This window comes from Dromiciops gliroides, chromosome 3 (genome assembly GCF_019393635.1).
Source record: "Dromiciops gliroides isolate mDroGli1 chromosome 3, mDroGli1.pri, whole genome shotgun sequence".
In the NCBI taxonomy this organism is placed as follows: domain Eukaryota; kingdom Metazoa; phylum Chordata; class Mammalia; order Microbiotheria; family Microbiotheriidae; genus Dromiciops; species Dromiciops gliroides.
Window position 1 is genome coordinate 305,243,601 of NC_057863.1, and position 12,421 is coordinate 305,256,021.

Sequence of the window (12,421 nt, forward strand, 5' to 3'; positions counted from 1 at the left end):
CCCTCAATGAGAAGACCTCATAGCTGTGTCTATCTATGGGTAATAGAAAAACCAAATATTTAATACACTGACTTTTGCCTCAACCACAAAGAGGTCAGTGGTTAACTAGAGATAGATATAAATATTAAAGTTAGGCAGAGAGTCCAACCTCTGCCTAAATGTTAAAAATTTTTCAACCAGGGGCTCAAAGCAAATTTTCATTTAAAATAAATTTTCTATAAATGGTGATCAGCCCACACACTTAGAATGGGCTAATTATATTACCTTAGATAGGAAATTCAGAACTCTATTCAGAAAACAACCCAGAGAAGATGTTTTCAAGTCAATTCTTCTGAGTTTGTGTCTTGAGGTTCCCTATCACCACAGAGAATTTTCATTGACAGGTTCTTTGTTGCCTGCTCATTCTTCCAGCCTATTTTGTTCCTCTGGACTTTGTGTTAGTGTTGGGTTCTCCTCACATCTGGGGTGCAGGTCAGCCTGAGGTTCTGTGGCTTGTAGGTTTTAAGTTCTTTCAAGGTGGTGTGATCTAAGGAGAGTTCTGGTCTTCTTGGTCCTTACTCAGGTAGGGCCTCTGCCTCCCCGCATCTGAAGACCACAACTGCTCTACTCCTCTGTGCCCTAGAACTGTGACCCAGAACTGGATAACTGCCTAGATAATGGATGGAAGAGCTGCCAAATGGTGCCCGATCCTGTACTCACTGATAGCATGTGGGTCCCCTGAAATATCTTTCTGACCAGGGGTTTAGTCCCCTTACTGGACTCTTGGTGCCTCCACTGCTGCTGCCACTGCCTCTAGATCCCATAGAAATTGTCTTTGACTTCAGTTCTTGAGAAAATTCTAGATCAGATCATTAAGGGATGGTTGGTGAAAATTTTAAAAAGGAAGAAGTGATTGCCAAGAGCCAGTGTGGCTTCATCAAGGATAGTTTATACCGGACTAACTTTAAAATTAACAATGCAGAAATGCAACAGAAGCATTTTATGGAATAAGTTTCTGTAGCAAAAACACAGTACTAGAAAAATACATTACATATTGTAGCAAAAGATACTATAATTTAATTTAATAAAGATATCACAATTCAGTAAGATACCATGATTTAGTAAAAATATCATAATTGGGGGGAGGGGAGGGCAATGGGGGTTAAGTGACTTGCCCAGGGTCACACAGCTAGTAAGTGTCAAGTGTCCAAGGTCATATTTGAACTCAGGTCCTCCTGAATCCAGGGCCAATGCTTTATCTACTGCACCATCTAGCTGTCCCCTAAAAATACCATAATTTAATAAGAAATCTTGTAAAAAAAAAGTTGAGGCAATATAGTTATCAAACAATACTGATGCAGGCCTATTAAAGATTTTGCTTTTGACATCAAAATTTTACAATCACCTTGCCTACTATAAATCTGTGTTGAGCTCATTTAGTATAGTTTATGTTTTCCCATTATAGGTTTGATAAATATTTTGAAGATCTTTTCTTAAATCTTTGTAAAATAATCTGGTGAAGAAATATTCAACAGCCTTAACAACTTTATAAAATACAAGAAATAATTAGTTAAGAATAATATGGGGCAGCTAGGTGGCGCAGTGAGTGGATAAAAGCACTGGCCCTGGATTCAGGAGGACCTGAGTTCAAATCCAGCCTCTGATACTTGGCACTTACTAGCTGTGTGACCCTGGGTAAGTCACTTAACCCTCACTGCCCTAAAAAAAAAAAAAAGAATAATATGTATGTAGGAGAAGAGAATGGGAAATATGAGGGGTTTTTGAGTTACAGAGAAGGGGAGAAGGGGAAGTTCAATGAATGACCTTAATTTTCTCAGTAAAGTTTGAGCTGAGGTACTCTGGTGTAAAGGGGAGAGGAGACAGTAGTAGCTCAAAATAGAAGAATTTTAGAAAAACTATTAGGTGAAGAGAACAGAGGCCCCTGGCAAAACTCTTGAGTAGCATGGAACCAGATTAAGATGTAATTGGGGGTGGGGCAGCTAGATGGCACAGTGGATAAAGCACCGGCCCTGGATTCAGGAGGACCTGAGTTCAAATCCGGCCTCAGACACTTTACACTTACTAGCTGTGTGACCCTGGGCAAGTCACTTAACCCTCATTGCCCCACAAAAACAAAACAAAACAAAACAAAACAAAAAAAGATGTAATTGGAGGGGCAGCTAGGTGGTGCAATGGATAGAGCACCGGCCCTGGAGTCAGGAGTACCTGAGTTCAAATCTGGCCTCAGACACTTAACACTTACTAGCTGTGTGACCCTGGGCAAGTCACTTAACCCCAATTGCCTCACTAAAAAAAAAAAAAAAAAGATGTAATTGGGAAATATTTAACAGAATAAAAATACAACAAAACATAGATAATGTTAATTTATAGCTTTCTAAGTCAATATGTGGACCATCGGGAGGCAGCTAATATGATGGCTAGATTTCTGGGTCTGGAGTCAGGAAGATCTGAGTTCAAACCCACCTTGTGTGACATTGGACAGGTTACTTAAACTGCCATTTGCTTCAGTTTCTTTTTGTTTGTTTTGTTTTTGCTTCAGTTTCTTTAACTGTAAAATATGGATAATAACAGCACCCTCCTTTCAGGGTTTTTGTAAGAATCAAATGAGATAATATTTGTAAAGTACTTAGCATACTTCCTGGCACATTGTAGGCACTATAAAAATGCTTATCCCCTACTTCCCATCCAGGGATTGGTTTTTATTTGAGTTTGACACTATTGAGCCAGAGAATCAATTAAGAAGTAGTAAAAGAATTACTTTGCTGTCATGATGCCCCAGCTAAGATTAGATAACACAAATCTGTAGTTGACTTTGTTGGTCAGCATGATCTTATGATTTCAGAGCCCCTGGGACAGGCTAAAGCCTAGTGAATTATTTCGATCAAGTGATGCAAGACCTGCCCAGGGAAAGACACTTAGCTACACTTAGCTACCTGCATGTCTTGGAAAGTATGTGTGGCTGTTGAACCTGACCAGTCTAATAGTTTGGGCCAGTTTCCTTCCCTTGGTGAACAAGACTGACTCAATACCCCACTTTAACCTTTTTTTTTTTTTTGCAAGGCAATGAGGGTTAAGTGACTTGCCCAGGGTCACACAGCTAGTAAGTGTCAAGTGTCTGAGTCCAGATTTGAACTCAGGTCCTCTTGAATCCAGGGTCAATGCTTTATCCATTGTACTACCTAGCTCCCCCCCCCCTCCTTTTTCTTTTTCCCACTCTGACTTCTAAGAGGTCTGGATTCTTTCTAGGTGGGATGAGTGGAAACTTAGGCTGGATTACTTTAACACTTGTCTCCTGAAGAATTACATCAAATATGGTGGAGTGGGGCAGTGCATCCAAATGAAGAAGAGGATACTGAGAGCCTAGGAAGGGTATCCATGCATGCCATCTTTGGGATGACAGAAGGGGGCCCCCACCACTGAGGTTTAGTGCCTATACCCACAGCTGCTTCCTCAAAGGCAGGGAAGCAGTCCTAATGAGATTGCTGACTGATGTACTCCAGAACTCTGGCTTCAATGCCAAAATGCTCTTGAAGGATTACTAACATGCTGCCTTGAACTCAGGACTATGATGTCAATGTGAAGGTAACCCTATCTGGGACTGCTGACCCTGTTCAGACAAAGCATGTCATTGACTTCTCTGCATTCACAAAGTTCACTTCTTTTGATGCATGATTAAACCGCCTTCAGCATACCCAAAGGAGCTGAGGGCTCTAGTCAAGACTGTACTGAATAATGGGGAAAGCTGTTGGAGTAAGAGTTGCAGGCCTGTCTGGTAGATTATTGTGCCTGTGACAACTTTGTGTACCAACTTCCTTTTTGAAGGTACGTGTCTAACAAGTATCCCTCTTCTCATGTTGATATCTAGAAAGAGGCAGAAGACATGTCTATTGGCTGGGCACTAGGCTATCTATCCCAAATCAGACCAATAAAATTCTACCTGAACAGTGAAGCTTCTGCGAGGGCACTGAATAGGGTCCCTAGATGTTCCTAATTCTGCTTTTCATCATGGGCATCACAAATAAATCAGTGAGCTCCCTGACTCTCTTTCTTGTTCACCAACAGTTTTATAATTCGTACAGTTTGGAAAGTGATATCCACAAATATGTGAATAAGATTAAGAATCCTGATTCATAGAGGCATGTTGTTAGAAGTTAAATTAAAGGCTTCTAAGCACATTAGTAACTATGGGATACTCTTCTACAAAAACATAGTAAAAATTCTATAACTTCATTGAATGAAAATCCATTCAAAATTTCTGATCATTGTGGAGATCAATTAGCTTACCTTTCAGCGGGTCACTTTTGTTGATATTTTCTAACTCACCATGAAGAGTTTCATCAAACCTTATTTATTTGGTTTTGTTCATAAAGACTTAATCATAGAATCATAGATTTAGAGCTGGAAGGGTCATCCAAGATCACTGAGTCCAACTCCTTAGTTTTAAAGATTAAGAAACTGAGGCACAGAGAGGTTGTGACTTGCCTAGGGTCACAAAACTAGTAGGTCTATAAGGCAGAATTTGAACCCAGGTCCTAACCCTAGGTTCAGTACACCATGCTTCCTTGTAGCCACCTTCAACCATCTCTTGCAAAATTGTCAGGATAAATGATTCTACAACAAACATTTAATTTCTCTTCATTCTCATTTATACTAAGTAAAATATAACAGTGATAATTATGTCACTGCTTTGCTTAAAAATATTAAATGGTTCCCCATTACCCTGAATAAACTCTAAATTCAGTCTGCCATTCAAGGACTTCACCCTAATCTAATTTTCAGCTTTCTTTTTCACTCTTCCTTTACAGCAACCGTATATTCTGGCTGTCAGGGGCAATAGATAGAGCAATGGCCCTGGAGTCAGGGGGACCCGAGTTCAAATGTCACTTGAGACACTTACTAGCTGTGTGACCCTGGGCAAATCACTTATCCCGAAAAGCCTTAAACATCCAGGGCCATCTCCAGTCATCCTGATAATGTATCTTGCATAGTCCTTTCTCACTTAAATCCAATTCAGTGCAAGTCATGACATCACCCTGATGTCACGGTCCTCTTCTAGAATGAAGGACAAACAACAATATTCTGGCTATTTCCTTCCAATGGACTGTCTCCTCTGTTGAAACCCTATTTTTTTTCAAGGTGGGCCAGAGAAAGAAAGAACTTCCAGTTCCCCAAGTTCCAATCTACTTTGCAGAAGGAAATGATGCTCCAGGCCACTAAATAGTCTTCCTTGCAGAGATGGAGCTGTGCCCATTTCCCGAAATTGATTCTATGAGCTGAAGTGAAGAGGAAGAGTGTGAGTCAGGTCAAGAAACATTTATTAAACGCTTACTATGTGCTAAGCGCTGGGGATAAAAAGAAAGGCAAAAACCCCAAGTCCCTGCCCTCAAGCAGTTCACCTTCTAATGGGGAGACAACGTGAAAAGAGCTACATACAAAGCAGCTATACACAGGTTCAATTGGAGATAATGCCCCCGGGGGAAGGCACTAGCACTAAAGGAGACTAGGGAAGACTTCTGGCACCCAGCGTTGGCAGCCGCACCGCACCAGCGCAAGTTCATTTCTTAAGGTGAATCCAAGAAACGCGCTCCGGAGAAACCCCCATGACACCCACGTGGGTCGCACTTTTTCCCGCGGCAGTATCCCTTTAAAACTAGAGGAAAAAAAACCAAACAGAAGAAACATTCTCTCTTCTCGTCAGCACTTTCGACAATACTATTTTTTAACCAAGTTAAAAGTTAAAAAATCCTCTGGGAATACTTAATGAACAAACACAGATAAAACGTCTCTAAACGACATCGTGTTTTTAATATGATTAATTTTCTTTTTAGTTCCCCTCGCTGTAGAAGTTCTCTTCCTTCAACACGTGCGTAGAAAGTGCGAACAGCTGTGACCCGGCAAGGAAGGGGAGGAGAGCAGAGGGGAGCCTACGTCTGCGCAGTAGGTGTCTCTCGGGAGGAGCTTCTGTTGGCAGCTGCGGGTGCTTGTAGATTTCGGATTCCGCGTGCTTGCGGCACCAGAGGAGGCGGCGGTAGCTGTGGTTGGGGATCCCTGTAGCGGGAGAGACTGCGATTGCATTCCAAGGCGTCCACAGTCGCGGCGTGCACTGCCAGGAGAGGGGATGGCTGACGATCTGGGAGACGAGTGGTGGAAATCGGATGGGGTAGGAGCCGGCGGCGGCAGCAGCGCAGGTACGACCCGCTTCTCGAGTCTCTTTCCGGGCTTCACTTCTGTCGGGTTCTTCTCTTCTCTTCGCCCTTGCTTGGAGGAGGCAAACAACACGTGCGCGTGCCATCTGACTCTTTCTTGTAAGCCCCTCGAGGGCAGGGACTGTCTTTTGCCGCGTTTTCTTATCTTCTGAGCGCCCGGCACGTAGTGGGCGTTTAATAAGTGTGTATTGATTAGAATAATTGATTTTTCCGGCGGGAAGGTACAGTTCTGACAGCTACCCCTTCCCCAGCATTGACATCTAGAAAAAGGAAGAAGGCGTGGACTTGGCTGGACTTGCCGCTTCTCTGCTTGCTCAGGTGATGCTGGTGTATACAGGTTTCTTTTATCCAGTGATGCTCCTGGAACTTGGAGGAGCTTTTGATGTTTACACATCTCTCACCCCGATGATGCTCCTGGAGCCAGAGGTGGTGCTGCTGTTTTCAGATATCCTTTATTCCGTTGCTCCCTGTGGACCTATGAAGCTAACATTTAGAGTGTCACTGCATCAAGTGGGTGCAGGTCCGTAAATCGCCAATAGTATGTAATTCTCTGCCTGCTGGCTGGTTCATTCCTTTCTGTTTCTTCGAATTCGATAGCAAGTGTGATAAAAGGAAGATGAACCCATAATTTGCACTTCAGTCGTTCTTAAGGTTACTTCTTTGACCAGGTCTCAAATGGGTGGTAAACAATTAAAGAAGAGCTAGCAGTAACAAGCATCTCTAGCATCCGTGTCTGCTTTTGAGGCAGTATGGTGTAATGGGTAGGATACTAGACTTGGAGTTAGGAAGAGGAGCTCAGATCCCACCTGAGGTGTTTTCTACAGGGTAGGCCAAAAATCACGAAGGGGTTTCGTGATTTAATAGCTCCTTTATTTTTGTTTTTAATTTACAATGCCATAGAATCATATACACTATATATAGGAAATGAATTTACATTATGTGTGAAAAATCAAATTTGTAAATGATGAACAAAAGTTATTAAAACATCCGGACTTTTGGCCCACATTGTAGCTTGTGACCCTTGACTTATACCTCAGTTTTGTCATCTGCAAAACTTCTACCTCAGGGGGTTGTTAATAAAAATAGCTGGAATAATAATAGCTGGAAGAGCCTTATCTATGTTTATTGAATGGGGCAATTTTTGTGAAGAGTTTTGCAAACCATAAAATGCTAATTGGGTGTTATCCAATGAGCAGTCCCTTCAGGCTGTTTCCTCATTTTTTATTTATAGGGGTTTTTTTGGTTTGTTTTTGTTTTTGTGGGGCAATGAGGGTTGTGACTTGTCCAGGGTCACACAGCTAATAAGTGTCAAGTGTCAGAGTTTGGATTTGAACTCTGGTCCTCCAGAATCCAAGGCCAGTGCTTTATCCACTGCACCACCTAGCTGCCCCTGTTTCCTTATTTTTTAAATGAGGAGTTTGGACTCAATGGCCTCTAACCCTGCTTGCTCTAAATCTATGATGATATACAATATGATTTGAAAACACTTTATAAGGGCAACTGATAGTGACCCAATACTTTACCATCTACCAAGCTTCACATACTATTTGATCCTCTTAGCCGTGTAAGGTTAAGTGCTGGGAGTTTTATTATCTTTTTTTGGTTTTGTTTTGTTTTTGTTTTTTTGTGGGGCAATGTGGGTTAAGTGACTTGCCCAGGGTCACACAGCTAGTAAGTGTCAAGTGTCTGAGGCCGGATTTGAACTCAGGTCCTCCTGAATCCAGGGCCGGTGCTTTATCTACTGTGCCACCTAGCTGCCCCATTATCTTTTTTTTTTTAATGAATGAGGAAGCTGTTCAGTAATTTGCTCATGATTATGTAGAGGCAATACTACTCTGGGATTTGAATGCAGGCCCTGACTCCACATACAGTGCTCTTCCCATTACAGCACAGCTGTTTTGTTTTGACTTATTGGCAAGACCAGCCGACTGGTGGTGTTTTGTCAAACCAATACAGGCTGGTGATTTCCTAAGCAGTTATGTACTATAGTAATTACAACATTTGCACATGCTTTAACATTTACAGAGTGCTTTCTTAGCCAAAACCCTGTGTGGCTACATGATAGGATAGGGAAAAAACACAACAACAACAAACTCCGGGTCAGAGGACTGGAACTATATCAATCAGTTAACAGTATTAAGTACCTACCACGTAGGCAGCTAGGTGGTACAGTGGATAAAGCACCGGCCCTGGATTCAGGAGTACCTGAGTTCAAATCCGGCCTCAGACACTTGACACTTACTAGCTGTGTGACCCTGGGCAAGTCACTTAACCCCCATTGCCCTGCAAAAAACCCCCCAAAAACAAAAAAAACAAAAAGTACCTACCATGTGCTAAGCATTAGGCATACAAAAAGAGGCAAAAGACAAGGACTTTACAATCTAATGGGGGAGACAACAACTATGTAGAAAGCAACAAGATATATACAGATACAGAGATATGCATATATACAGCTATATACAAAGCAACCTATACACAGGATAAATAGGAAATAATTAACAAAAGGAAGGTGCCAGAATTAAGGGGTTGGGGAAAGCTTCCTATAAGAAGATAGGATTTTAGTTGGGATTTAAAGGAAGTCAAGGTAGTCTGTAGTCAGAGTGGAGGAGGGAAAGCATTCCATTTGTGGGGGACAGCCAGAGAAAATGCCTCTAATCAAGAGATAAGTGTCTTGTTCATGGATCAACCAGGAGGCCTTTGGCATTGGGGTGTAAGAAGAGAGGAAAGGTAGGAGGGGGCTAAAGTAGAAAGAGCTCTGAATGCCAGACAAAGCATTTTGTGTTTGTTCCGGGAGGCCATAGGAAGCCACTGGAGTTTATTGGGTAGGGGGTAGGGAGGGGGGTGACATAGTCCTTTGCTTTAGGAAAATCACTGGAGGATGGATTGGAGTGAAGAGAGACTTGAGACAAGCAGACCCACTAGCGGCCTTTTGCGATAATCCAGGCTTGAGGTGATGAGGACCTGCACCAGAATGCTGGCATTGTCAGAGGAGACAAGGGAGCATATTCTAGAGACTTTGCAGAGGTGGAATCCATAGGCCTTGGCAACAGACTGGTTAGGGGGTGAGAAGATAGTAAAGAGGTAAGGATAACTCCTGAGGGACTGGGAGAATGATGTTGCCTTCTATGGTAGTAGGGAAGGTGGGGATGGGGGTGGGTGGGTAGGGTTAAGGGAGAAAGATGATGAGTTCTTTTTTTGGACGTCTTGAGTTTAAAATATCTACTAGAAATCCAGTTTGAAGTGTCTGAAAGGCAATTGGAGATGGGAGATCAGCAGAGAAATTGGGGAAGCATAGATAGATTTGAGAACCATAAGCAGAGGTGATGATTATAGTCGATGAGATCACCAAGTGAAGTAAGCCTAGAGAGAGAAGAGAAGACAGTCCAGGACAGAAGGCTGAGGGACACCTGTAGTTAGAGGCCATGATCTGGGTGATCAGTAAAGGAGACTGAGAAGGAAAGGTTGGAGAGATAGGAGGAGAACCAGGAAAGTGGCAAAATCCTAGAGAGAAGAGTATTCCGAGGAGAGTGTGAGCAACCATGTCAAAGGCTGCAGAGAGGTCAAGGAGAATGAAGATTGAGAAAAGGCCACTGCATTTGGCCTCTGAATTCCCTTGCAATCCTAGATCTTTATATGTGTATGATCTTTATGACATGTCATGAGTTACTGCAGTTATGCTCATTCTTACAGATGTGGAAAGTGAATTGTAAAGCTATTAAATAATTTATAGACACCCAACTATTTGGTTAGAACTGGATTTTGAATACAGGGCCTTTTGACTTCAAAGTTCAAGTCAAGTTAGCAAGCATTTATTTTTTTTATTTTTGCAGGGCAATTGGGGTTAAGTGACTTGCCCCCAGGGTCACACAGCTAGTAAGTGTTAAGTGTCTGAGGCCTGATTTGTACTCCTGAATCCAGGGCCGGTGCTCTATCCACTGCGCCACCTAGCTGCCCCCAGCAAGCATTTATTAAGAGCTAAGTATATTATGTGCTAGGCACTGTGCTAAGTGCTACAAATATATACTAAAGTGATACAAATAAAAGTAAAGAGAAACAGTTCCTGCCCTCAAGAAGTTTACATTCTAAAGAGGGAAGAAAACACATTAAAGGTATCAGCGGGAGGGTGAGGGTTCCCTTTCAGAGGTTTCGGGGACAACCAGTGAAAATGCAGAGCCAGCAGATGGATTGTCATGTTCTGCAAGGTCACTGTTATTGGATGGTAGAATAAGTCATAAAAATACTGGAAAGATAGAAAGGAACCAGTTTATGAAGGGCTTTAAAAGTCAAACAGAAAATTTTATGTTTATGTTTTAATAGATATGTTAAATTGAGTAATTTCTATTTTTAAAATTGGGCCTTATTAGCAGTGATTTATGTGTTTCCCAAAATGGAGGCAATGCTTTTCAGTTGAACACCTGAAGTTGCAGAAATTCTATGGTTTGGCCATGTAAATGGCCAAAATTGGACCATTACTAGCAGTGATTTATATATTTCCCATACTGTAGGCAGTATTTTTTAGTAGAACACCTTAAGTTGCAGAAATTCTGTGGTTTGGCCATGCAAATGACTTGGCAGCTGTTGCCTTTCTTTTTGTATAGTGCCAACTGAAGTCCTTGTTGCAAAATAAAACACCTAGTAAAGTTCTACCCTAACTGTATTTGGATTTAGTGTTTTAAGTGGTACTTTAATAGGAAAACTGTTTTTTTTGCCTTTAGGATTTGGGGCTTCTGCTCTGTAAATGAAAATTAATTTCTGTAGTTGAAAGATATAATTGTCATCTGGAATCGATGTGTGTGTGTACACATGTATTTTTATAAATCTATCTATCTATATATCCTTACATGATACTGTTGAAAGATGCCTCATATGTATCTTTCCAATTTATTCCTATTACTAGGAAACACTCAGGAGGCCAACTTGTTTTCTTCAAATTATGTTCCATTTAATTATCCCCAAGCCCTCAGGAGATGCATTAAATGTGGATTACCTTGGTTCATTTTCTTTAAACCTGAACAACTTCAGTTACAAGTGAGAATTCAGTATTTTTAGTCTTGTTCTGGAGTTTGGCTCTATAATATGCTGTTTTTGTATCTTTGAGATGTTTTGTGAGAATATAAAATGCAGGTTCAGATTTTAAGTGTTACATTAGACTTTGATATCCAATAGCAGAACTACAGCAAATTTTCTTTTTTAAAAAAATAATAAACATTTTTATTTAAAGTTTTGACTTCCAAATTTTATCCCTTTTCCTCCCTCCCTTTCCCCTCCCTGAGGCAGTAAGCAAATACTTTATTCATGTATGATTATGCAAAACATTACTATATTAGTCATTTTGTATAAGAAAACTTGAATAAAAGAAAAAAAATGAAAGAAAGTGAAAAATATCATGTTTCAATCTGTGATCCATCAATGTCAGTTCTTTCTTTGGAGGTGGATAGTAGGTTTTCTCAATAGTCCTTTGGGATTGTCTTAGATCATTATATTGCTGAGAATAATAAGTCATTCGTAGTTCTTCATCAAACAATAAGCAAATTTTATTTTTAAAAACATTCAGTGAGCATTGACTGCCTGTCTGATCCTATGATAGATGCTTTTAAATAAGTTTGTGAAAAGATACTCTATGTCCTTTTGGAATTTGCTTTCTTAGAGATATTTGTGAGTATGGCTATATACAACAAATTTATTGAAATCCATAAAGATGCATACTTTTAATGATAGAAGTTTAAAGAAAAGAGAAAAGGCAAAACATTTTATTCATTTTTAATTTTATTTTTTTTTAATTTTATTTTTAAAATTCCTCTACAGTAGATTTTGGAAAAGATGAGCTGAAATTGGAAGGAAGTTAAATAGGAGAGAAATAGAAGGGTTTATTTATTTATTTATTTAGACTTGGATAGTAGAACAATGAAGGGGAAAGAGAGGAGAGAAGCTATTTTGACAATTGGTGGGACCCTGATTTCTGGCAGTTATTCAGGATGGAAGAGACAAGGAGACATGAAAAGTAAAGGACTTTCCTGTCATTATTCTCTCCCTTTTTATAAATTTCATAGTAAAAAGGATTTTTTTTAGGCAGAACCACAAACAAAAGGTACATAATAAACCTATGATAAAAATTAATTCTTTTAAGCATTTTTTTAAAAAGTTACAGATTAGATATATTCTCAGTAGTCCTTGCTAAGTTTATGGTAAATGTCGATTCTTTTCTAAATCTTGAT

General features: G+C 40.5%; 1 protein-coding gene across 1 annotated transcript in view; it reads left to right on the plus strand.

Annotated features, from left to right (window-relative positions):
• The first annotated feature begins 5,953 nt into the window (after nt 1-5,953).
• CMSS1 (cms1 ribosomal small subunit homolog) overlaps nt 5,954-12,421 on the plus strand; it is a 416,392-nt gene continuing 409,924 nt past the window's right edge. The window contains exon 1 of the mRNA XM_043994140.1: nt 5,954-6,188. Within this exon, the coding sequence (XP_043850075.1) occupies nt 6,119-6,188 (70 nt within the window). The 5' untranslated portion in view covers nt 5,954-6,118. The remainder of the gene's footprint in view (nt 6,189-12,421) is intronic.